At 37.6% G+C, this 27,953-nt stretch overlaps 1 protein-coding gene across 7 annotated transcripts in view; it reads left to right on the forward strand.

The window, feature by feature from the left end:
- NBEA (neurobeachin) overlaps window positions 1–27,953 on the forward strand; it is a 511,508-nt gene that overhangs the window by 411,710 nt on the left and 71,845 nt on the right. For all 7 annotated transcript variants that reach the window (XM_052812195.1, XM_052812196.1, XM_052812200.1 and 4 more), the window contains 3 exons: window positions 8,450–8,562; window positions 18,149–18,289; window positions 26,962–27,081. In XM_052812195.1, coding sequence (XP_052668155.1) covers window positions 8,450–8,562; window positions 18,149–18,289; window positions 26,962–27,081 — 374 coding nt within the window. The remainder of the gene's footprint in view (window positions 1–8,449; window positions 8,563–18,148; window positions 18,290–26,961; window positions 27,082–27,953) is intronic.

Below are 27,953 nucleotides of genomic sequence, written 5' to 3' on the forward strand. Positions count from 1 at the left end.
CGGACGTTAATAAATGTGTCACGAAATTATCCCAGGGTGATACAGAAGTGCTACCGCCGAACAGCTGGAAGCCGGAGGGCACGTTTCCCTTGTGCGGCGGAGCACAAAGCGGAGTCCCTGAAGCTACCGGAGACCCGGGCTGGAAAGTCCGTACGGTGCAGTCCAACGCAGGCTCGCCAGCGTGGTCCCCGAGCGTTATCGCCACAGCCCCGCAGACCCGTGCCAAAGGAAGGAGCCGTGCGGAGGGCTCGTTACCTCTGGCGGAGCGCCGCAAGGATGCCGCTATCCCGCTTCTGGACGCTGGCCTGCCTCCAGCCGCTCCGCCTCTCGTGCGATCCGCTGCCCTTCTGGCGATGGGGAAATGCAGGCAGAGCCTCGCGGGCTCCCTGACCGCCTCACCCGAGCCTGGAGGGTTTACTGGAGAGCTGGGAAAGTTAGCTTAGGTCCCTTCAGTCCTTGTCCAATACATTATTGACAGAACCGTCCCTCACTTGTAATTTCCTTTTTATGTATTCATTTCTTCTGTAAGCGGTGTGTCTAAACTCTTTAAATGAGAGTGGACAAGAGCTGAGCCAATTTTTGATAAATTACTTTTCATTTTTAATCAGTTTAAAACTCCAAGGTCATTTATTTTTAGGTACATCATCAAAGCATCCAAACCTGGAAGGCATCGTTATGTCTGAAGTCAATTAGGAATTGCAGTGACACTTACACTAAAGTATCCATCAGTAAACAAGCTTCAGCCTGAAGAGATTCCTTTAGAGTATCTCAGAGGTCTTAAGAAAAATGTTTTTTGACCTGTTGTTTGATACTAGTACTGCTAGGCAGGCTTTATAGCCAAACACCTGGGTGGTCACATAAGGCAAGTTTCTCTTAATGTCATCTAGCGTCGTTCACCTGCCTTATAACAGGATGGGCTGACATTTGCATTCCAGGTACCACCAGCTATGCGCAAGGTTTCGAGGATTACTGACTCTTTTTGTGTGTGTGTGTGTGTGTGTGTCTATGAGCTTGTATTGTATTTGGAAAAGCTTACAGCGGCTTGGTCAGTACCTCAGTATTGTCTCTCTCTGACTCAAAGCACTTAATTTCTGGCAGATTTTTGGTATCAGTCTCTTACTGGTAAATCTCATTTGTTCCTGTAATCTCGTTGTTAATTGTATAAGCTCACTTGCTCATTTTCACAGCATTACCTACTATCTTATGAAGTCTTTCAGCAGTGCATGATCAAATTCAAATTTAGGTAAAGACCATGTTCCCTGAAAGAGAGGGTGGTAGATTTGAGTCTCTAGAAGAAATTCAGCCTAACTCTTTGTCTCCATCTTGTACTGACTGACTTATTTTGTAAAGTCATTCTTTTTAATGATGCTTGTGGGTCACGTGAATCAACCAATAAATGTTTTCTGAAGGAAAGCCAATATGCTGATTTTTAAAAGTTTTGGAAGTAACCAGTATTGGTTAAATAAAAATTAATACCCATGGATACTCTTGCGCTAAGATGTGAGCAAGGTGTTGAGTAACATTTGAAGACCTTTTCCTCGTCACAAAGAATATCCCTTACTCTAATTTTTATTTCATACCCATCTGCATTGCTTGGCTTTTGCTATTGGGTCCTTACCAATCTATGTGTTTTCTGTTCTGTTTTCATTTTCCAAGAAGGGTAACAGTCATTGCGTTAGTTGGGAAGAAAGTATCACTGTACAATCTCATAAAAGATTTTGGAGGAATGTCTAAAAGCAGCTGAGATTCATCTGATAGTGTTCCAGCAGGATTAGTGAAATAAAGGGTCCTGCTGACATCTGCTACGACTATTGCATGTTAGAATGGCCTTCAGTGCAAAGAGCTTGTAAGAAAGCATGATTGCACTGCTGTATTATGTGCTTTCTATTTCTGCTTCTTCATTTTTTGAAGATTTTGAAGATTCATGGTCTCTATGAACATAGATAAATAGATTTCAGTTGGTAATGTCATTATAACATCTGCACTCACTGATGCGCTCTCATAGAAATTCATGATGTTTTTTTTGAAAATTAGAATAAAATTTACCTTTGATAGCTGAACTTCCTGCCAACGATACACACACAAAAAATCTTTTCTGAAAACAACATAAGGTAATTAAAACTGACTGAAACCCAACAGGCAATTCTACACATGACAATAAACTTTTTATTCCAGTTTGGAACAAATCCTTAAATTTTTGAACTCTTTGATGGAAGCAAAAGTTCCCCAGTTATTTTTTGGAAGATCAATGTGGTTTTGTAGTTCTAATGAAGTCTGCACTTCAGCTAGGAAGCTGACTTCCAAAAACTCACGAAGAACTTGGGGGTATTGCAAAGAATCTCATCATAAAGTTCCTGGCAAGCCAGAAACCCACCCACAATGAAGTGCACGTGAGCTCCAAGTCCAACGGCAGTGGAGAAAGCTTCAAAACAGAACTATATGTTAGAAAGCCTAGCAGTTCTCACGTCCCTAAGCTGTTTTCTGGCTCCCCCATTGCATGGCACTGTGCTGCTAGGGGCTGAGATCCGGGGAACTGTGGGGTCGATTGCTCTGAGGCAGCCTGAACGACACCACTGCTTTTACAGCTGTGCCTATATTTCTGTAAATTTTCTGCTGAAAGATATTTCTCCAGAACAGTATTTTACAACAAATAGGCGTTTTCTGATGAAGCACTAAAAAACTTAATATCTCTGCCAGAAGTACCGTACTGGAAACAAAGTACCTCTACCACATGTTGCCCTTGTTTTGATAACACTGAACTGATAACTGTCCAGACACATCTGTGTTAAACTGAAGCAAATTCTTATATGCGCTGTAGACAGGACCCTCAGCAGTCAGAAGAAAATACAGGAGTTTCTATTTTGTACACAAAGATAGGGTATTGAATATATTCAGGACTGCCTTTGCCAAGTAAAGACAAGACATGTATTTTCTTTTCTTTCTTCTTTGGAAATCCAATTTTCAAATACATTTTTAATTATAATCTTTTGTAATGAGATCCCGTAAGAAATATTTCCTTAAAAGATACAACTTCTTTGCCGGTAACTGTTTGTGTAGGCAGCGGTGGCCTACTTTTAGACTATAACTGTTTGTTTAAGCAGCATCTTCTTTTCTAACAATATAATTGTTTTTAGCCATTGAGAAATATGTGCATCAAAATTTTTTTATTCATGTTGCCATTTAGCTCCTACTGGCTTATTCAGCATATCTGGGCCATAGCTTAGTCAATTAAGAAACGTGGAGGTTTGGTGCTTAAGAAATGTGGATTATCTGCTGGTAAGTAAGTGATACATAGGTCCCTTCATTGTTTTTTCTCCTCTTCCAAATAAATAGAGGTCCACTAACAAAGTGATTTAGTACACTTTTTGCCGATTGTTTATAGCTTCCTTTCTTCTTACAACGGTGCTTAATTAGCGTCTAGCCCTTTACAAAACCTCAAGAAATCACTCATGTTTTCTTGTGATCGGTTTTTGAAATTATTCAAGAAACGGCAGCCTTGGAAGAGAGGCGTTCAGAAGGGGGGCTTCTGACACCAACGCATTTCCTTCATTTGTGACATGCAACTGGGTCCTTTCCCACAAGAAGTCCTTTGCCTGCTTGTTAATCCTGTTAATTACACAGACCGGTTGGTCTCTGTAGAACAGAACCACTGAAATAAATACAAGAACTTCTCCTTAAATCTCTCCCTGCTTTGCCGATATGTCTGTCCTGACAAGCATGGCCCCTGGCTATTCTATAAGTTCTTAATCAATGTTTGAAATACCGAAGTGTCCCCTTGGAAAAAATCCATCTTTCTATGACTTTTTTTTTTTTTTTTTTTTTTTTTTTTAGTCTTTACATCACCCTGTTACCACCTCTGAAACATTGCCTGGCTTCATTTTTAGTTTAACTGTTTCTGTTGTGATCTGTACTTGTGACTTAATAACTGTCTACATCAGCTGTCATAGTTCTCTCTTCCTACATCGTTTCCTATCCAAGGATATACGATTAACATCACTTGCGCTGGCCTGATGACTCACTGCAATTTCAATTCAATATCGCTCTCCCTTTTCAAAACTCTCGAAAGTCTTGTTTCAACCTGTTTCTCTGACCCTCTAGCCAACTATTTTCTCGCCTCCCTATTCTGTTTCCAAGGTCTTCACCTCTTTCTTGCCCTCTTTTCCAACTCGAGCATATTTCATCATGTTTACGGCTCTGGGTTTTTCTCCCAAAGGTAAACATTGCACTCTGCTACTTATCAATCAGTCTCAGTGTTGTACTCTCCGTGCCCCTGGTTTTTGTCCTGGCTGTGTAGACATGAGCCTTCCTGGCCACCTTCCCCCTCCTCCTCCCTGCTGCCTTCTCAGGGATCCTTTACCTTTGAAGCCGCTATAATTGTACTCGTCGTCCTTCCTTCAGGCGCGTAAGAAGAGGCCGTATTGCATGTGATCGGCACGTATGTCAGCTGAACCCTCTGGGTGACGGAGGGAACAAGTGATTTTTACTATTCTCAGTTAGAAGATTATTGAAAACAGTACTTAAAAGTAATCCCACTGCAGCAAAAGGAATCGAGAGGAGTGGGGACAAGAAGTTGTTTTGTAATATGGTTGCAGTGCCCACTGTTTTACTTAGAAGTCTAGTTTTCAAATCTATTTCTCAGTATTTAACTGATTTCTGCTGTTTTTTTTTTCTTTTCAAATTACAGTATATTAAATGTGTGTTTGCGTTTTTATTTATTGGAATTTTAATTCTTTTAAATCCTACCTGCCACAGCTTTTAAAAGAAGTGGAGAATAATTATATCCATAATTTTTGTAAGTCATTTCTTGTAGTGGAAAGGGATTATTTTTAAAGGTTTGTGGAAAAAAATGACATCTTCAGTCAGGTAATAAATTCAGATGAACTTCTTTCCCCTCCCTCTTTTTTTTTTGCCTGTTTAGCATTTTCCACTTTTTTACTCTGTGATGTACAAGCCCTCACTGGTTAATTATGTATATATTTAGCTACTGCATGTGTTGGGCTTATTATTGTCATCTAATTAGATGTAACTCGAACTACTTGCTTCTAGAAAAATCATTAAAAATTCTTTCCTAATGACCTAGAGATGACAAAATGTCTGTAAAGTGTGAAGAAGCAGACAAGCACAGGAACATCGCTCTTAAAGAGTGTTAATCCAGATGCTGCAATCATCTAATTAAACAATATTTTGCTGTCATTAACATTTTCACCAAGGAATTGCAGTTATAATTTCTTTGTCAGCTGTCTCTAGCTCACTTTACCTTCAAAACTAAAGTGCCATATAAAAACATTAAATTGGATGGTTTAATTAAAAAGTTTTTTTTAATGAAGAAGCATATCCAGTATTTCTGAGATCTCATTTACTATGCTTCAATTTTATTGTTCAAGTAGATTAGTGTCACAGGCTTGTGATATTTAATATTCAGCCTTTAATATTAATCTCTGTAAGCCTACTTGGGGGAAAATCTGAAGCTTCTGAAAAGGTATAGGGACTACCAATAGCAGTACAGGTTTCTGTTTTATATTTATTTACCTTACGAAAGAACCAAATAATTCTTTCTGGAAGCACCAGTCAATTGATGAGATGGCTGACTTTACTCTGAAAATCATCATTGTGAAGCCAGAACTGATCAAGAAAGCATTCCTAATAAAGTTGAACCACTAATATTTATGCATGTTTAGAATTAGGGATTTGTAATCCCATTATAGGCCTAGATCACTGTCCTCTACTCAGATAAGCATAGGTGTGTAGGTTTGGTCTGCTTTCACAATTTAAATTATGATTCGTCTTCTTGAGTAATTTTTATTTGTTGATATTAAAAAGAAAATTGTTGAATTGAGAAAAATAAATCACTAACTTTTTTACTAAACAAATTAATAGCTATTATTAGTAGTTAATCTCTTAATAAATAAAGCGTGTTTCATAAATATTGAAGTAGGAGAGAATTAAATATTTTGTCTATTTTTTCACAAGGCTATGGTTATTTTTATCCAATACATAATCAGGAAGGCTCCATTGTTTGTAACTTGTCCTACCTAAGCTGAGAGATAAGCTGCTTCAAATTATTTCTCATTGTGGGGTAAAAAAATGCACACAAGAGTTACTGCAGTGTCCTGATATGGAGCTAATTCCGCATGATGATTTGTTCTTGTGTCCATACTATAAGGAACCTATCAAAAACCACACAGCAAAGGAGAACTTGTGTACAGCAGCTAGGCTCAGGATTGCTTCTTGATCGCATTATTCACATATTTATGATTTTCCCATATAGAATAGGAAAAAAAAGTCAAAATCTTGTTGACTAAATATTGAAATTGAAATGACTGAAATAAATATAAAAATTAAATAAAATATCAATATGGAAAATCTCAATTTTTAAATAAAAAGTCATTTTGGATAACCCTAAATTTCCTTTCAAAATTTTGTGAAAGGATGTTCTCACCTTTCCAAATGTTTCTAGAAAGTGTTTTCAATTGAAGGTCTTTATTACTGTGAACTCTCTTCCATAAAACTTTTGATTCTGAAGAATCATCATTTTTGCTTAGGCTTTGTAATAAACTGCAGTCATCTCAGTCATTTTCTTCCTGAATCTCCAATTTCTTTTAGTCTGCTGTCTACATAGGCACAGATGTCTTCCTTTTGCGGAAGCTTTTGCACATTCTTCTGTTAACTTAATTGAGGATCCTGATGGTCAGAAAAACTTTTATTTTATAAAGGTATAGTTTTATAAAGACTGTGTTTTACAGAACCTTAAATTTGACAATCTCAAGAAACTTTACAAACCGTATGTAATTAACCCCTTGCCAAAGAAGAAAAGAATATTCTGATTTGAAGGATGTGGAAAATGAGGCAGAGTTGTCTTACTTCAAGACATATAGACACCCCCCCACCAAACCCTACAACAATTAATACTCTGCCAGAGAGCACCTTTCCTTTTCCTTCCTCACATCGATAAATTCTGGTGTATTTCTTGATTTAATTGTTTGATACATTCTCATTCTGTCCAAGAGTGGTTTGCATTCATTCATTGCTGATAATAAAGAAGTGTTTTTGTTTCTATACATCTTTATTTGTATGTGGCTCACAGTGCTGGTATTGCTTTTTTAACAAAGCTGTATTTGCACCTCCATTATTTTTTTTATATTCTTGTGAACACTTATGTGTTCAAAATGCAAAAATGAGGACACACAGTTGTTAACAATATGCACTTTTCCTGTTTTCAGTGAAGCTATGTACAAAATAGAAACATGCTTTTGTTCATCAACTTCTATTGAAAATATAAGGTGTTTGTAGAGCAGTGAAAGTTTCACATTTCATTAAAGCAGAGCTGATTTTTGTGGAGAATTGCAAATGCTACTTAGAACAAGGAAGCCTGTGTTTTCCTGTGCTGGGTTTTGTACCCCAGGAATCTGTCCAGAATCTGGAAGGAAGCAGTTAGTGAGACAGGGCTGTAAATCTGCCGCAGGACTGGGAATTGTTAACCTGGGTTATTTCAGTCTGCTAATTATATTATATAAATACACACACACGTATATTTATGACCTGATTTTGTTTTTTAAGACTCGTGTTGCATATTGTGTGGTTCTCAGTAAATCAATATGGTGGATGGTTCTGTACTAAGCAACTTCATTTGTCTTATCACTGAAATGTTAGATACTACTAAGTACCAGCTGACACAGAAATAACAGCCTTTCCCAAACACACTTTTCCTGGTAATGAATTCATAATTTTCTATTCACTTCAGTTGCAGATTGTTCTTTTGAAACTGTACCTAAAGATGGCTTTTGCACATTTGAGCTGCTGGGGTGGTAGCAATGTTACTTTCATTATGTTCGGAGAGAGTGGCCTGGGGCAGTCAGCTCTGTCTTTTAGAAGGGAGAAAATGTTTTTTAATTTTCCAAGTGGTTACAAAACAGTGTTAAAGCAAACATGACTTCCTCCACTTTGATTCCACTATTGCAGTGAAATGTCACCACTTCTTCAGTGAAGTAGAGCTGTGGGGAATAATGGATTAATATGGTCTATCTGGGATAGGCCTAGATTTGCAAACCTCAAGTTTAGCCCCTTGCTATTTGGAGTCTCATTTAATCTTTGCCAGCTAATGATACTGCATAGAGTTGCTGGGAAAAAGAATAGTCTAGTGGTTTTAGATTTTAACATTCATACAACGAAAATAGCTTCATAGAAATAAAAAAAGTTTATTGGCATATGATGCATTTTAGTTGATCTTGAAAGATACTGTGCTGTTTATATTATGCAGATTTCTGTGTTGACTTCTGATTCAAGATAAGTGCATCTAAATGGCTACTTTTGTCTGGAAGATTTATACCTGATTCTGTCAAGTGGTGGGAACTGGGAACATGTGATGCAACAAAAGTAACCACTAGATTGTTTTTCAGCTGGAGAAGCGGACACTATTTCCTAATTCTTGAAACATTTTCTTTCTTAATAGGACGAACGTACAATGATCTGAACCAATACCCTGTATTTCCGTGGGTTTTAACAAACTATGAATCTGAAGAGTTAGACCTGACCCTTCCAGGCAACTTCAGAGATCTTTCAAAGGTATGCTTTGATTCTGTTAAAGACAGTCAGCCAGCCCTTTTAGGAAGAGATTTTGTTTTATATTTATTGTCTGGTTAAGTTAGGTCTTTATCTTCAAGTCAGAGAAGTCTGAAATAGACTTTTCTATCTTAGAATCATTTTATACTGAATCTCAACATTATGCTGCTTCCGTGTCCCTGACTGATCTGTTTCCAAACCTGCAACTCCTCTGTATCTTCTGACTTACAGATCATGAGTGCGTCAGACCACTTGATCTCACTAATTATCTCCCTTAGTTTATGAAAGCTGATCCTTTGGAAATAAAAAGCTTGGACTAACTTTTCACTTTATTTTGCAGTGACTAGATGAGTAATATAATAGCAGCACCTCCTTTTGGTTTAATAATTGTTCAGTAAACAAGTATTTTGTATTTTAGACCCTGGAGTATCTGGTCCCTATCATTATTTGTGGGTTTCGTCCTCCAACCGGGCTTCGGCAGTTAATGCCTTATAATAATACCGTTCCTAGTATTTGTTTCTCCAATAGCACCAGACAGCCATCTATACCCAGCTCTGGTACTCCGATTGTGTCAACAGACTGGAGAGAAGGTGTGCCCTGGCCAAGCATAGCAGAAGCCTAGGGAAGGGCTCTACTTTTGGCCAACTGGAATAAATACAAAAAACAGGGTTTGAAACTGAGTTGTGGGAAGTATCTTTTCCCGGTTCCTATCAACTAAGAAAGCGTGTGTACTTTCTCACCAGTGAAGGTGGATAGCCTTGCAACATCCCCAGCACGAGGTTTCTGTTGTCTGAGGATGACAGCTTTCTTGCATCCTCCACAGTTCCTCAGCCAGGAGGGAGAAGTGGCTCGCCCAAGTTAGTGAGGCTCAAAACCGCAGGAGGCTGTTACTCGCTGACTTAAGGGATGAGGCTGGAGAGGAGAAAATGTCCCCCAGGGCCTCTTCTGCAGTCCTGGGCTGCAGCCCCTGCTTTCCCTTCTGCTGCTGGTCCGGGATGAGAGTTTCTGGGGCTTCTGCCTTTAAGTCTGCTTTTCTTTCCTCCTCTTCCTGCGAGGACACACCCTGGGCAGCAACGGAGAAATCCCACCCTGGGTGTCTCACAGTCTTATATCCCTGTTGGAAAGAGCGTGCTTGCAGTCATAACCATTCCTGGAAGCCTGCTTTTGTGAGACTTCCAAAATAATTTGAGTAGGACTTGATTGTATAGTAGCAGATAGAGCCACCTAAGTATCCTCTCCCTTTTTTCTTAGATAAATAAATAAGTAAATAAAACCAGAAATTAAACTACATTCACAGTATGACTCAAATGTAAACAAATTTGTTGAGACTCTACTTATGTTATGTAAAACTTCTGACCTTTCATAATATTATAGGTACGTTTCACAAATGTGTTTTTCCATTCTGTAACACCATTGTAATCTGTGCCAGGAATGATAAAAGAAAATCCACAGACATGAGTTAAATAAAGACCAGTGATCATCTTGTGCTGGCTTGTTCCCTAGCATGTATAAAAGTATTTCTGGTTTAGAATTGTGTATAGTGATAAACCTTTCATTAGGATGCTTAAACTTTTCAAAATCTCTCAGACTCACTTCTTTCAAGTATTAATAGCACTGTGTGTGGTGAAGTGCAACAAGATTAGACAGTGTCTCATGAGTCCTTCATTAGGTATTTGGGTTTGGTTGACTCCAAATTTTTGTGGCAGCCTATTTAAGTATGTAATTGCTACAGGAAGTAACGCCATAGTTGAATAGATAGGTTTTCCTCATGAGTTAGTAAAGACTCATTATGGAATTAGTGCTTGTATAGCTTAGTAAGTATCACTGTACTCCTAGTAGTGCTCTCCCTTGAAAGGAAATGTAAAATCAAGTCCCTGGTTATTTATGTTTCTTCAAGAATCCGGGCAATGTGCACAGCAGTATTTTGCCCGAGGACCTTTTCTTACCCAATTTGATGACTGCATTCTCTTATTCAAAAGCTACCAGTAGTTTCCTCTGGAAAAGCTAGGGTCTTGACCACTAAAAAAAAGCCTACGCAGAACTAGTTAAGGAGAATGGTCTTTCCTTTCTGGCAATATCTGGGCTGCGTTTATCCCATGGATGTGTGAGAAAACACATGTGCAATCTGTAAAGTGTTGCGGGATCCCTCAGGATAAAAGGGGTGTAATTGTCAAATTTTTCCAGTGTTTATTATAATAACATCTGATAGGTTTCATTTCACAATGGTTTTAAAAGGAAAGATAGACTAATGATTTTTTTTGTAAAAGGCAGTAGCTAGTTAATATGAAATGCCTTACTCTGTGCACTCGGGCTGTTACGCATTACTTGCATCCTGTTTCAATTTGTGCATTATCAGTTAAAGTCTTCAAAATCAGAACGTATCTGAGGTATTTCCTTGGCAATTCTGTTTTCATTTTCGATATTGTCCTGTATCTGTAAGCAAGCCCCTTCTTTCCTTGTTAGGGAGGTGAATCCTGAGTAGCCAAGTGCTTAAAAGCAGGAGTCAGTGATTTATTGTTCGCATTATTGAACCGGGGTGTGCTATCAAGCCTCAGCCAGACCTCTGGGGCAGACACACGCAGTATCCTTTCCATGAGGAGCCACTTCCTTCTGTCAGATTTTACCCTGCAATGCAGAAATGTTCCTGCAGATTTGATGGCAAATCAGAACCTCCAGCTAAGCTGTTGATGGATAAAATCTCCTTTGTCAGTTCCTGACCTTCTGTCTTCCTGTAAGTTTGCCCTTCTTAGGTTTCACAAAGCCTCTGTCCTTAATATTTAGTAATTAATAGCCCTCAAACAAATCTTTTGAAATGACTTAGAATTCTAACACTATTACATATGTGGTAAAAGCCCACAAAAGCAATGAAATTAAAAGGGAAACCTCCTATCATGCTTTGTTTTGTTGGTTTAAAATAGTTTTGGCAGTTAAATGTAGATGCTAAATCTAACTTTTTGAAAAATAATTAATTTGTGTGTTATCACACAAAGGTCATACAAAGCTCCAGTGTCAGTTATGATAATTGACAGTACTTCTTTTGAAATTTTTTAACCTTTGCTTCCTAGGCTTTCTGTGTAAAATATGATACACCACCTTTGTGGTATCACAAGTCCTAAGTGAACATACATGACAAATGCAATTCCTATGTTTTGTGGAAATGAAATTAGATGTATTTGGCTTGCCTACGATGTCAGTGACAGAGTAAAACATATGCCTTTTGCATTTAGCTCAAACTTAAATATTTACATTTCTGCAAAGCCATCTTGAACATGTAACTTGTCCTTTCCTTCCATTTAATTTTATTCTGGTTTTATGTAGCGCTCCTTATTGTGGTACTTTTACATCCAGATGTTGCTTGTTCTCTCAGAACAATTATATTTAAATATTAGTCTGAAAATTCCTCTGCCCTTTTTCTTTGAAGTGTTTGGAAATTCCCCTACCAAGGCTTTTTTTTCCTTTTACATATAATTTGAGATTTAAAAACAGGGCCCATGGGCATGGAAGGTGCCGTAGCAGTAGGATATATTGGACCTCTCATTTGATTAGACAGTGTAGGCTCAAGTTTTATTCATTACATATACAAGGTTAAAGGTTATATTTATTGTTTGACAGGATGAAAAGCTAATGAAAGAGGCTGTCATAGATACATAGATTATCTTTTCACTATCAAGCCACCAGGTGATCTGCTTATTTTCTTCTTTATTGAGATTTCCTTTGGAAGAATACCTATGGTATTAAACATTAGTACAGGAAACGTATGCAGCCCTTACTGTACACTGAGGTTTTGGGGGTTTCAACACACTTAAAATGTGATACGGTTTGTTTGTGCAAAATTGTATGACTTTTACTCCTAAATTATAGTGAATGCATGGGTTTGACATGCTGCATTGTCCCTGCTCATTAAAGTGTAAATGGGAATTTCTCCTCATTTACTTCCAGTCATACATCCTGTTAAATAAAATGATTTCTTCACCAGGCAAAGTAATACTAATATTGGCATGTGTATGAAACATCACACGCCCATTCATTGAGTGGAAAAAATTATATTTTGTTAATATAGAAGGTGTTTGACTGACGGGTGGTGATAAGCATAACCACTTTTCCTTATTACTGTGCCATTTCAAGAAAAGGAAGTGATAAAGCCCCAAGGCTTCTAAATGTAATAATGCAAATGAACGCATCGAAGTGTGAGTATTTCAAGGCAAACCACACTTAATACTTCCAAAAATGTATATGCTGTGGAATGGAGTTTATGGGCTTATCAAGAGCCACTCTCACTGGAAAAATGAAATCAGTTTCTGTAACTTGAGCTTCTCTCTTTACCACACAGAACTCTACCATCAGAAGAAAAATGAGTTTGATTCTCATTTGGTTTAAGCCACACAATTAAACATTTTCTTTTCTTAAATAAAAAGTTCATTTACTGCGTGAAACTCTGGTACTTTGAATCTGCCAGAACTCTTATATTTGATAAAGTTGATACTGATATGCTGAAGAAAAGCTGTTTACAAATTTGGATAAAATTAGAATTTATTTTAAACTTTAAAGTACCATCCTAAGATGTCCTGCTTAAAAGTTGTTGTTTGGTGGTTTGTTTCTTTTTTTTAATAAAAAAGCAAGCAGTCAGGAAAAGCTCAGTCTGTATTCAGCCAGAGCCAAATAAAGCCACGCTCAAGATTTCTTTTGTACCCAGCTACAATTTTGTGCAGTACATTACAAAAAAAAAAAAGAGATAAACAGATAAGGTAGCTGCTGCGTGAATTAGAGTCAAGATAAGCAGAATATTTCAGTGGCTGGATAAATAGGATGCTACATTCAGTTCTGCTCTCATGAGAGAATGTAGTTCTATGAAGATAGCTGGCAAAACAGTAAATATTACATGAGCTAACATAACATGTCCAGTGGATATAAACACTAGATGTATTGACAATACACTGGTTCAAAGGCCAGATGTCTAAAGAGATTAGCCAGATAAAAAAGAATTACATGAATAGCAGTGTGTTTTTAATGTTAAAGTAAACACTTACTTTATTTTTAAATGGAAAAAGAAGCATAAAATAAACTCAAACAGCAGCTTTTAGTACATCAGAAGTGAAGTGGCTGAATAGGCATTGTCATACAGTGAGCTGTTTTGCTTGGTTGGAGTAAAGAATATCTTATAAAACCATTTTATGAAAAGTTAATACTATTTGATATGAGTCCTTACAGAGGGCTTTTTTTAATAAAAAGACAAATGGTGTGTTTGGAAAAAGCCATTTATAAAACATTATAGAGAGAACTTTTTATTTAATGTTCAGAACAATTTGTTTGACTCAAATTCAGTTTCTGTACTAGTCTTATGGTTAAGGTACTGGACTGAGACATAGTACATGGATTGAGCTTTGCTTTTGTATTGTTTGTACAAGTCATTTTAACTCGTTTACACAGCAGTAGACTCCCATTGAAAGGAAGAAAATAATTTTATTTCCAATTATGTGAAGATACAGGCATTGATCCATAAATAAAATTTATCTCCATTTTATAGCCATGGTATCAGATTAAAACCATAGTAGTTGACTTTCTGGACTGAGAACGGCACTGTAATGCTATGGAAAAGTGACCAAAACTCCACATACCCTACACATTTCACAAGAAATGTGAGAGACTACCATTACTGTAGAACTTGTCATCTAGTAGGACACATGCCTCATCAGAGTAAAACTGAGTTAGTTGCTGGTTTGTACAACTGAGATTTAAAGTCTTTACAGAAAATGCATGTCTTTACTGAAGGATGAACTGTTACCATTTCTTTGGGTAACAGCATTTTGCCGCGTGGACATTAAAAAAGCACTAAGGAAGCCAGGGCAGACCCCTCTGAATTTACTCCATGCTATTTTATTTACGGAAGTTTTCACTTTCAGAAAACGCCTAGTCATTTGGTACACACAAGCTGATCGATTTGTGGTTAACAAACAAATTTTTAAATTACACAACAAAAAAATGAGAGATTTGAGCACTTTCCATTATCATTTTCAGCGTGCACGGTTTCACATAAGGGTTTCACAGAAGCGGTTCACATAAGGGTTTCCAGCACCGCACAGAAAAGGAGAAAAGGGGGATCAGACGTTCTTTGTATTTCTTCGCCACAGGCCAGAGAGAGCCGATGTGACGCTGAAGCAGAAGCTGCAGAGTTGGGTGAGCGTGGGCAGCTCCCAGCTCTCCTCCCCGTGCAGTGCTGCACCGAGACAGCCCTGCTACTTCCAAGATTCCAGTTGTCTTCTCCTCATAAACAGTGCTTCGTATGCACGCCAGCCCCTCTCGAGCCGGCGCAGGCACTTCTAGCGCACCTTGGTATTGCAAGGTAGTCGTACCGTGGAAGGTATAGTCATACCTACGCGGTTTACCTGGGAACGCTAGAAATCTTTGTGGAATGGCAGAAATGAACCTGCATCTCCTGAATCCCAGGCTACCATCCAGATCACTAGTTCATCCAATACAGGATCTGTCCTGAGAAGTCGAGGTGAGACTTTCTAGCTGAAGACAAGCTCTACCTCGCTCTCTCCTTTCGCTCTTTCTTTCCTTCTCTCTGGGGCAAGGGAGGGTAATTCCCAGAAAAGATTCTTCCCAGAGATTTTTGCGTGAAAATTTCCATGCTGTGCAAGAAGAGAGGTGACTCTCATGGTATTTCACTTAAAGAACCCATTTTATTCAGCAGATATTTTGTGCATTTCAGCATTCTTCTTGAAATGAATCCTAAAGTAGTTGAAAGAAAAGTGGCTTCTGACTCTGAAAAGAATATTGATGAGGATGAAGGTAATCTTCAGAATACAGCTTTTTAGGTTTATCATTTAATAAATTGAACATGTGTCTTCTGAAAGTAGATTATTTTTGCTACTTGTGCAGGCATTTTTACATGAAAATGGGAATGCACCGTCTTACAACCTTTTATCTTTTATCTTTTAAATTGAAATAACACTTCTCCCTGAAGAACCTAAAAAACATGATGGTGTGTTTGCATTAGTGTTTTATGTGACTTCGGAAAATTATGTTCAAGTTACTGAGGGAAAGTACCTTTTTCATTAAATACAACAATATATATATATATATATAATTTTTTTTTAAGTTATTTAAAGCTATGGGTTAAACCATCATTAAAATTTTTCTAGTCTGTAAAATAAAATACCTTGTAATTATTTTTGAGCATCAGCTATGCTTCACAGTTCTTGTTACTGTAATCAATTACAGTGAAGAATGAAAACACATAGCTTATTTGATGAAAGACATCTGATCAGCTTCAAATATATATTTGAAAGGCCTGGAGTTTTGATTTTCAATCTTGCCTTAATCACCATATCCCTCCTCTACTGTGCCTTCAAACATATACGTACCATAATATTGTGACAGATGATGCCTCTGTCTTCCATAGCCTCAGAACTCACTGCGGCGTAGGGTAAGATGCACCTTCACAGTGGAGGGAAGAGAGATTCCCAGGGTGTTTTTCCATTACAAAATACAATCTCACCGATTTGTCTGCCATTTTGTGTTTCCTTCTCAGAGGGGGTGAACGTTTCCTGCTAACAGACTCGGGTGTGAATTACTGCTTTAGCTTTTGAAATGTGCGGTTGGGGACTGGAATTTGTTCTGCCAGAGACGTGGATGCACAGTGCCTTAATGAGGGTGGTGTCAGCAGGTCCCATGCGGTCCCCAAAGCAACCCAGAGCCCTGATAAAATTTAGCAAAGTGCACGTAGAGCTGCACAGTTTGTCAGTCCAATAGGAGAAGAATGTCTTTTAATAAGTTGCTCTTTCAAGGAAGTGGTTGAACAATCATTTTTATGTATTGGCAACTTATAGGCTACAATAATACCAGCATGTTTCCTGACAGTGGCAGGATGTGTAACAAAACAGAGTATAACAAGAATGCAAATATTTATTTTTTTCTTTTTCCAGTAGTTGGGAAACAAGCCTGGAAAGCATTAGGGAATGGCTCGTACTTCTTTTTCGAGAATGTTTTGTGAGGTCTTGCAGTGCAGTCTGCACCAGATAACACTGATCCTTAGGGATTACTCATACATTTTACACGTATGAGAAATCTAGTAACATCTTCATGACACAGCAAACTACTAAGCATCCAGAGCGTCTCATGTGAAAAATACTGAAATCAAAATGTTTTAAAATGTAAGTGTTCATCAAACACTGATATTTAAAAACAAGCTCTAATATTTAAAATTGGAAAACATCATGTTCTATGTCAGCCTTTTTAACAGCCATCTCAAAAAACATAGCAGTGCTGAAAGAATAAAATACTTGTAGCTTTAAAATTGTTCAGTTACATATGTAGTGTAGTGAAACACACTGATTTGACCTTGTACTGGTATTTCCATTCCAAATGACTTTCAATTTTAACTCAGTAGAAAATTGTGTGGTGGACTGAAATGTGAGAATACCTGTTAGCATTTTGAAAAGGGTCAAAGTCCTTGAGTATATGTTTGTTTTCAAGTTGTAATTCCCATAATAATATCAATTCTGACTCTTAATTTTTGATTAATACAAATCAAGTAATCATTTAAAATTATAATAAGTTTATACAATTATTTGGTGTGGAAGTGTGCTCTCCTTGAAGTATTAAACTCTGGGTGTTTGGTTAATTTTACTACAAAAGCTAAAATGTGAAGATTCTTTGCAGATAGGTAGTAAATATACTATTACTATCTCATCTGGAAAAACGGACTTAAGATCACTTAGATATTTATTTCAACATTTTAGTTACTTTCTGTTGTATTTCTTTATCTCTGTGACTTTTGTATCACACAATAACATACATTTTGCAAAAAAATTCTGAGATAAAGTGGGTAAAAAAAAACATAGAAAAGCATGTATCCCCTAAGTAGACATGTCAAAACCAACAGTTCCTACTCCTGTCTTACATTTCTTTTGGTTTTTACCTGATTTGTATAGATTGTCAGTTAAGTATGTTCAGAATGGACTTTGAATTTGTGAATAATTTCCAAATTCTATTGTTTGTAAGTACAAAGCTTGTTTGTTTTGCTGGGAAAACGTGGCTTTGTTCAGTCAGAAAGTACATCCAGTCCTGCAGGACTATGCATGGTTTTTAAGTATTTCTGCTTAGGATCACCAGACACCATCAGCAGTTCCGCGTGAAATCTTTTCATCATGAACTGTGCATTACAAAGTATCCTGTGTGAGCAAAAGTCAGTTTTCATTAGCTGTGTGATTATGGTGAATGACAGCAACAGAAATATTAGTTTGGCCTCAATGCATTTTAAATGCAGTTTTAGAAGTCTATTTCCAGAACAATGTTACTGCATTAATTGGGAAACAACTCATACTTCAAGAAGGTCTTGAAAGTTTGCAGATGTGGATCACTTATATTTGTCAATTAAAATAAGGAATGTCATAAGACTTCTAGTACACAAAGCCTTTGAAAAGAAATTCGAAGATTACAGCGATCTGAAGGGATTACTGCGGTATGGAATGAGTTTGGCTGCAGAGTCTCCTATATAGTGAATCTTAACACAGAATTAACCTATGGCATATCAGACATGCTGCCCTTCAGCTGATAATATATTTGACCTCTTATCCCTTTGCAGCCCATTGGTGCTTTGAACCCAAAGAGAGCAGTCTTCTATGCAGAACGGTATGAGACATGGGAAGATGATCAGACTCCACCTTATCATTACAACACCCACTACTCTACATCTACTTCTACGTTGGCTTGGCTTGTTCGTATTGTAAGTATTTCTGGATCCTGGTTCTCGTTAATATCTTTATCTACAGCATCTCTTCTGTCACTTAACACTATTTTGACCTTTTTAATGAAAGTACCTTTCTGTCAAAATCTCATTGTTCTTCCTTACCTTAAAATCTCAGAAATTCTGTAGGTATACTGTGTATGCTCATTTGTAGTGATAGGGGGGCCCTTCCTACCCAAACAATCTGAAATATATTTAGACACAAAATTGTGGTGGTGTAAGGACACATACAATAAAGAAAAGCCATCTAAAACTAAATCCATCTGAAAAAAAGTCTCTAGACAATACAGAAAGCTGATACTATTTATATACTCCTTTATTATTTTCAGCTAGGGATAGATATATACAACATTAAAGAAAAACCTTTCGTAAAAAGCACATTAAAATGTGTCACATTGAGAGGGGAACTATAGAACCAGTTTTATATTAAAGCTGTATGGAGTAATATTTCATGCAAATGAACTGTGCTTTTCAATGAATTAATCACACAGTTTTCAGAAATGTAAAAGTGTAGATTCTAACTTCAAACTGCTATTTCAATTCTGGAAACCTGATGCTTAAATCCTATCCTCAAAATCAGATCTAACGAAGGGGGCCAAACTTCAAAGATAGAATGAATCTGAATTCAGTTTACATGGTGACACAATGAATTGAAGAACAAGGAGGGCTGATAAGAGACTTAAGGTTTCACAGACAAACCTGAATTAATGAAAAATTGAGTCACTATATAATTACTGAACTCAAACTACACCCTGCCAATAAAAATCTGTCACGTAAGGTGTATTCTAAGCATGTTTTGCACACAACCAAGCAAAACAGAGCCACACAAAGCTTGACATCTGAGTTTTCACTCATCTCAGCTTCCGTTAGACATGTCCTGTTTTTTCTGGTCAGAAGGGAAGAATTCATTTGTCTGTGAGTTTAGGATATACTTCTTAACCCGTGGGAACCTAAACGTTGATTACACTCCTATGTGAGGTGGTCACTGTATTCCTTTTAAATGTTGCTAAATTATTCATGTACTGTGAATATGTTTTATGGTTCACATGCGCTTCTTTGTTGCCTTAAAGTATATTAAAAACAGTGGTTTTATTTGCGTGTTTATCTATTAATTTTGGCTGCTATTCAACAAAAGATCCCCTCTTGCTAGTTGGCAAATTCTTAGGTCTGAAAGTCTGCTTACAGGCTGAATGTACAACACACCAAGGAGTATTCATTTCCTGCATTAGGCTAATGCTGTGTCATTTTTACTACTGTTGTTTATGTAATACTGTAGGTGTTCTTGCTCTCTTTCTCTTCTGCCCTAAAAGAGCAAGAGAACAAGGTCTCTGCCTTGATGGCCTTGCAATATAGAAATTACAAATTACATTTGTTAGAGCAAACGATATATGTGAGAGTAGAAAGCAGAAAAGAAAAGGAAAAGCAGTGCTTTCCAGGGAAGAGATTGCTGATGGCAAGAAGGTGAAAACAAAGGGAGAATTTAAATACGGGGACGCACCTAGATAGGTATTTTAAAGATTATTTAAATAGGAGTGACCAGCAAAGAAAAGCAATCACTAGTGGGAGGAGACAACAGAAGTGAGAGGGAGACAGACGTGGCGAAAGTTTAAAGCTCAGAAAAGGGAAAAAGGAAATAACGTGATGAGATCGGATAAGGCTGCATATGGAAACCCTAAATAAAGATTTGAAAATAAGTGTGTATAGAGACAGGAAAAGATTATAGCTGTGGGGATTATAAACTCATAGTGATCCTTAGAGAGAGATTTTTGGCTACAAAATAAAGGATGAAAAATCCTAAGGGAGAAGATTATGCCGGTGAAGTTGATAGATAAGCCTAAGTCAGATTTCTGGAAGTTAAAGTAAGATTTCTTGCTCGTGAATTTTTTGAGCTAGTGTTTTGGTATGAGTTTGTGAAGAAGGCTGTGTAAGAACCTTTTATAAAAGGTAAATTATAGTCTAGTCCAGGAAGAAGAAGGTGACAATAAGAGATGCAGAGATTCAGACAGAAAAATGCTTTCGGTATTTTAAGTGGTTGGAGAAGATTCATGGGAAGAGATGTGTTACAGTAGAGCTTTTGGTAGAAAGTGACAACAAACTGAGAGAGAGGAGTGGAAAGTAAAATCATGGGAGAAGACTGCATAGACCAAAAAATAAAAGAAAAGGGAAAGGAAAAAAGAGAGAAATGGAGAGAAAAAAAAGAAGCAAACAAACAAACAAGAAGCTATGACAAAAAGTATACTGGGAATGAGGTAGTCTAGATAGAAGCAGAACGAAACAGTATAGAGTAATGGGGACCCAGGTGGAGAAACTACATGCCTAGACCTTTGTATTGGATGAAACAATAGTTGCAGCAGGAAAGGAAGTTTCAGCCACTCTGATGTATGTATATAAAGAGTTGTGTAATTGCCGCAAAACCTTAAAATTTTTTTTGAATGTTGCTTTTTGGCTTTGACAGATGCAATCTGGTTCCTGTCAGTTCTCTTCAAAACATTGCTTGTAATATCATATTTCTGAGTCAATTCTGTGATAATCTGCTCCCTACTGCTTTATATTTCCCTCTGTTGCTTTCCTTTATCTGACGTATCAGGCTACTTTTATAAAAGGCACTTTATTCCTTAGCCTCAGTTCTGTCCTGTTTAATTGATTTTGATATCATTGATCTCTACCTTCATTTTGTCATTAATAAATTTTTCACTGGTAGTAGTTTTCTCTTGAGTCCTTTTGTGTATGAAGAGTGTCCAGTAAAAACCTGTCTTTAAAAGTGACCTATTTCATTATATTTTCAAAAATATGACAGTGGCTTAGCATAGAATACGTTGAATCTTCTGATAATTACAGCAGATATAATAATTTTATTATTAATTTTTGTTCCTTTTTCTGCCTTTCATTGTACTTAATAGAATAGGGTGTAATCCTTAACTGAAGCTATGAGCTACTAGTGCATCTGCAGAGCTTCTGTTTGTACTTTCTGTGAGCTGGTTGTACAACTCTAGGTGTGCTCCGTTCTCTTCTGTAAGAACACTAGGAGAAAAATGAAGGCAGTTTCAGGATACGCAATGGTTCAGCCTCACCAGGCCATATATCGGATTGGTGTCGTGATTTAAGCCCAGCCAGTAACAAAGCACCACGCAGCCACTCGCTGGTCCCTCCCCCCCAGCCACGGTGGGATGAGCGAAATGCTCGTGGGTCGAGACAAGGACAGGGAGGGATCACTCACCACTTATGGTCACGGGCAAAAGACAGGCTCAACTTGGGGAAGAAACAAAATCAATTTCATTGACTACCAATCAAATCAAAACAAGGATAATGGGAAGTAAAACCAAACCTTGGAACACCTTTCCCCCCCCCCCCCCCCTTCCTGGCTCAACTCCATTCCTCATTTTCTCTCCCTCCCCGCCCCCCCAGCGGTGACTGGGGGCTGGGGTTGGGTCCTCACACCTTGTCTCTGCCGCTCCTTCCTCCTCAGGGGGAGGACTCCTCACTCTTCCCCTGCTCCACCGTGGGGTCCCTCCCACGGGAGACAGTCCTTCACAAACTGCTCCAGCGTGGGTCCCTTCCACGGGCTGCAGTCCTTCAGGCACAGCCTGCTCCAGCGCGGGCTTTCCCCTGGCATCCCGGCCATCCTGGGGGGCATCGCCCTGCTCCGGCGTGGGCTCCTCTCTCCCTGGGCTGCAGGTGGGCATCTGCTCCCCCGCTCCCCTCCGTGGGCTGGGGGGGACAGCCTGCCGTCTCACCATGGGCTGCAGGGGCATCCCCTCCTTCCCTGCTCCTCCTCCTCCTTCTTCTTCACTGACCTCATTATCTGCAGAGGGGTTCCTCTCACATCCCACTCCCCCACTCACTGGGCGTTCCCCTTCTGAAACCTGTTCTCCCAGAGGCGCTACCACCATCGCTGATGGGCTCAGCCTGGGCCAGCGGTGGGTCCAGCTTGGAGCTGGGGAAGCTTCTAGAAGCTTCTCACAGGAGCAGTCCCTGAAGCCCCTCCCCTGCTACCAAAAAACCCACGGTACACAATCCCAAAACAATTGGTTACGGTCACTTTTGAGGGTTATACCCCTGAAACTCTGCCAAAGCAAAATAATGCATGCACCCTCTTTTTGTACAGCCTCCCCCTGCCGTGCACACACACATACATGTGTGCATGCACACACTCATATGTGAATTGAAATTATAATTCTTAATTTACCTGTACATGTTTATTTAAACTAATCCATTGTACATTTCAGACTACTACATCATGCTAGAATTCTGAAACAACACGAAACAATCCTCTAACTAGTTTCATAAGAAATGAACTGAGCCACAGCCTAGAAATATTTAACACTCTAATTATAAATGAATCCTGCATGATCTCCAGAAACCTTAGGTTTATATCCAAAATCAACTGTTTCTTGAAAGTGATCAGCTTGCTTTCTAAGTTGAGGGGTAGATTAAAAATTCAATAACTACTTTACAGAGACAGATAATGAATGTAAAAGTCTACGGTATTGTTCAGTCAGGTTAATAATGATGATAAAAACTAACGGAGAACACCATGATTTATACAATATTGCCTTTCCCTCCTTCGAGGTGTTACTGAAATCAAACCACGGTTAAACATTTTTGCACATCACACATCCTTAGATCTAAACCCAAGAAATTCTACTTATTCCATAGGAGACAACATCACCCACAAGTTTGCTCCAGCAAACGGAATAACGGGTATTCTGGAAAGGGATGCATTGTTCTGTTGAAATAGTTCCATTTTGTATACACGAAATTAAATATTCGTAGTTTATGACTAGGTGACCTTACTACCTGGTTCAAGAGTCATTTTTTTCACATGCTTTCTGTCTGGACCACTGAATGTTTAAGTTGCAGAAGGCAGAATAGTTTAAACCAAGAATGCTACATCAGAATGCCATATACTCTAGTGACTTGAATGTCAACCTGAAAAGTAGACAGAAGAAAACAGAAAAGTAGACAGAAGAATGACTTCTGGCTTCAATCATGTAGAATGTAAATATCAGCATGGTTTTCAGATTTTGGGGTGAAATAGGCTAGATTTGTGGTGCAATTGGATGCTCTCAGTAGTTGCTGTTGAAGAAGTTGTGTTTGTGTGAATCGGTTACACCTTCCTTGGGACGGAGACCAGTACTAGAGAGTATGATTCTCCAACATGGTAGTCAAGAAGTTTGTAGAGAATAATTGGTTTCCAGTTTCTGTTACAATGACTAAGTACTTGTACAAGGTAGAAGAAGTTCTGGATTTATTATGAGTCATGTCTGATTGAGCTGAAACCAGTTTTTAGTGAGAATCAAAGGTGGGGAAGACTTGAAATCCTCTTGTAAACAGAAGGGAATCTCAGTCTCCTTTTCAGTAGGTCTGAGCAGGACAGTCACAGATATATCAGACAAAAGGTGTACATCACTGACAAAACCCCCAATACTCTCCTTTTCTCCTCTTACAAATGGCCAAAAAGGCATTTTTGTTTGGCATAACATGTCTTAGAATGAAACATCCCTTCCTCCTCCCTCCCCTACTCCCACCATAAATGATTCAAATGGGACTAGGCACTATTAAAAGGGGATGGAGGGAGAGAAGCGCTGTTGAATGGGAAAATTCCTTGTTCCCACAGCTCAAGCTTGTATTCAGCATAATCAAGTACCCCACAAATTTCTCTTCTTGTTGGCAGTGAACAAGGCGTGAATTTTATTCGGAATATTAGGAATGAGTAAGATGGGTTTATAATGAAAACATTGTGCAGCTTTATAGCTTTCACAGCAACAAAACCTTTACATGAAATGACAGTAATCGGTATCATAGAATAACAGTATTTAAATGAGTATATTGAATACAGATATGAATTGTATTTATATAATATAAGCACTTGACTTTCCAGAGAATAAAAATTACCTTAAAATTATGTGAGAGGTCTGAGATAAAGCAAGCAAAAGCTCTGAATTTCTGCAAAGGATTAAAAATCCAAAAAGATAGGCACAACAGGTCATAGCAGGATAGCATAATAGGGCACCCTGTAGTGCTCAGCTATTAAAAGTTTAATCCTTGATTATGAATTTTATTGCTTTTGTATATTTGTCTCAGATGCTTAAAATAGTGTTGTCATGGAATTTTGGATTAATATTTTTACATAATTTATTGTAATTACATCATTTTTATGGTTTCTGCTTTTTTTAAATCCATCAACTGCTGCTGATTTCAGAACCTCAGCAGTGACCCACAGTCTGCTCCGCAATGATATTCACAACAAATTACACGTATCTTATAAAGAAAAAAAGTGATAGCTAGGGGTAGGCAGAAGACAGAATTATTTGTGCTCAGATCAACAACATATAAAGTTTTTCAGGATGGGTAAGCTAGAAAAATAGCATAATTTGCAAAGATTGCTATTGCAAAGAGATTTGTGGGGAGGAATTCAGTTAAACCCCAAATAATTCTAGTGTTAAAAGAATTTATGAATGTTAAAATTATAATATTAATAGAATTTTAGGATAAATTAATATAATCCAATTCCTGTGTATATTGTTTTGCATTTGCTAGCTCTGGGTCTGAACTGTACACTTTTTCATTTATATTTCACATGAAGTTCACTATAGGGAGCACTGTAAAATCTGGACACATAAAAACTTAATTTATTTTCTTTCAGTATTTCAGTTCATTGTGATACTTTTATGCTGCTCACCAAGTTGAGCTACTGGTAAATTTTAATATTCTGTTCAAATTATAAACCTCCTCCTCACTTGCCACACACTGTTTCAGTATTCATGAGTGCAAGCAAAGTCATTGTGCAATGGCAGTTAGGGTCCTCCAGCAAGAAATGACACTGTAATGCTTTTGTATTTAATTTAATTATTTTTAATTAATTATTTAACATATATTAGGATTCTCTGATGGGAGTAAATGCACTGATTTCTTAGATTGTTACCTATTCTTTTGAATGTATCTTTTAAAAATAAATCCCCAGTGTTTTAAGAGAAAAAAAATATGGACACTCCCCCATTCAATTAGCAGTAGAATGTCTTACGTTATTGTAATGAAAATGATTCCATATTTGCACCAACAGACACTGAAAGTTAAAATACCATCCCTGGCTAAAAAAAAAAAAAAAAAAAAAAAAAAAAATTCTTTGTTCCTATATAAACAATTCCCTTAAGCTACTTCAAAGGTACTGGCATCCTATGATGACAGTAAGAGAGAGATCCCATTCCTTCTCATTTAGAGAGAGAAATTTAGAGTATTTCTCTTCTTTGAAAGAAAGTAGCCTGTGTTGACTGTTGTGTATGATAGAAAAGATTAATTGGGAAGACATGTAAAGATTAGAGAAACAATGGTCTCTGGAAGTCTGTATTCTCTCTTTTCTTTTCCTCCTCTTTTTGGATTCTTTCACTACCTTTGCATCCATGCTTTCCTTATGTATTTTTTAATTGCTCGTAAATGCTATGGAAAATGAATTACTTCAATCCTCTTTAATCTTGGGTAATTCAAACACTATGTGTGTAATGTGACATAATTCCCTCAAACTTTCTTTATTAATGGAAGAGTTCCCTGGTTTGGTCAATAGTTTCAGAAAAGGAAACAGAAGATATTTAGAATAAATTCAATTAATAGATGGGTAATAATGTAATAAGAATTATGACCTGGTGATTATGAACTGCTTTGATTAAAAAAATTTCTAAATGATCATGCAAGGAAATAACTTTGGGTGTGAAGTTAACAAAAGGGACACTTTTTCAAGAATTCCCCATCAGACTTTGGCAGAAGAACAAGTAGTTTCCATCCATGTGGACATATTGCCAAATATTAGTTCAATCAGAGAGCTAATGGAGTGGTGCTAGAAAACCAGGGAGCTGGCAGTGATCTCGGTGTTCAGGTTCTGCTGTCAAATTAAGGATTTGGTCCCCTGTTAACCCCTTCCCTGCAGTGCAATGCAGTGAATAAAAATGGGTTCTCCAGACTGTCTTAAGACTTGAACTCTACCTACCCAAAAGTTAGCTGTTTCCATTTAGTACATATTGGGAGTGTGGTTTCAGATAGGATTAGCAAAAGTAAAAACTCTAAATATTTTGTCTCTGTACCTCTGCCCCAAAGTGATGATAAAGCTAGATATCCTGTAACGATAGTCTGCCTCATAATGACCATAGAGCCATTCTGCCCACCGTGAGGCAAAGTGGAACCTACTGAGGTCTTTTAAACGAAATGAAAACAAAAGAAAAATCCAGGTGGGGGATTTTTCAAGATTTTATTTTGGCATACCATCTTACAAAGGGTAAACAAAGCATGGTAATATAAATAACACAGAGGGCGTTTATGATGGTTGCAGTGGAGTAGGCAGCCATTGTGAACTGGAACTAAGCTACATAGGTCTGCCACTGATGGGTGATTAGTCTTATGGAAGAGTGAATATTTAAAATAACCTTTCCTGCCAGAACTCAAGATCTGTGCGTGTGCAAAATGCGTTAGTGCCAATAAATGTACTAAGATATTCGGTAAAGATACATGTGCATAGATATAACTATGAGGTGCCATATTTTTCTTTAATTCTGCCTTTATGAAGTATTTTGATCTGCAAAAGTAATTTGGATTTTGTTAGAAACCTGCTGCATGATTGCTTCTGCTGTTTTCTTAATCCATCTTCATTTCATTGACTACAGGAGCCCTTTACAACGTTCTTTCTAAATGCAAATGATGGCAAGTTTGACCACCCAGATCGAACCTTCTCTTCAGTAGCCAGGTCTTGGAGGAACAGCCAAAGAGATACCTCAGATGTGAAGGTAACGTATATATTAAATAAATTGATAAATGTGCATTTTCATTCATGGTATTTTGTTTTGTGTAGGGACAAAGAGGGTTTTATATTTAATATCTTTATATTCAGTACACTAGGTAGTTTAAATAAAAGGTGGATATTACTAAAGATTATTCTAACAGAAACAATCAAAGATTCTTTGAAGTTGAGTGGACAAAAGGTGTTTTGTTTTTAGAGAAAAACAACCTAACTGATCTAATTTAGATCAGATAATCAGGAGATGGAGAAAAGCCCAATAAATTGTTCTTTCCTGCTGTTAACTCAATATTTGGCCCACTCCATAAAACACAGCAGGAATTGGATTTGACCTTAAAGTGTCATATTGTTATAGCTTGCCTAGCTCTGGGTTTGCATTGCCTGGGGCAATTAATAAAGCATTAATGACAAGACCCATTTAAAATGTTGGCTTTTCTGTACAGCATTAGCTTTTACTTGAATGTGCCTGGGGATATTATGCAACAATACGCATTAGATTAAAACAACTTCTACACGATATACAGAAACAGCCGGAGAGCAGGGTGATTTTACTGTTGTTATTCCTTACCTATTGTTAAATACAAAGGGTTATTGTTCATCTACATGGGACCTTATCAGGAAGAAACCAAAATCTAATAATATTTTGAATAATATGGTCCTTTCTTGATTCTCATTTTCTAGTAATAAGGTAGGCAAAGGCTGCAGTATACCATTAATTGCTCTTTTTTTTAAACTTTATTTTAAAGTGAATATATCTCTTCTATTTTGATACTGCCACTCATACTAGGAAATGCTAAAGTCAAGGTCACATTGCCATTATATTTTTTACTTAACTTGACAAAAGACGACGACGTAAATTTG

The sequence above is a fragment of the Harpia harpyja genome, chromosome 17 (genome assembly GCF_026419915.1).
Source record: "Harpia harpyja isolate bHarHar1 chromosome 17, bHarHar1 primary haplotype, whole genome shotgun sequence".
Lineage (NCBI taxonomy): Eukaryota > Metazoa > Chordata > Aves > Accipitriformes > Accipitridae > Harpia > Harpia harpyja.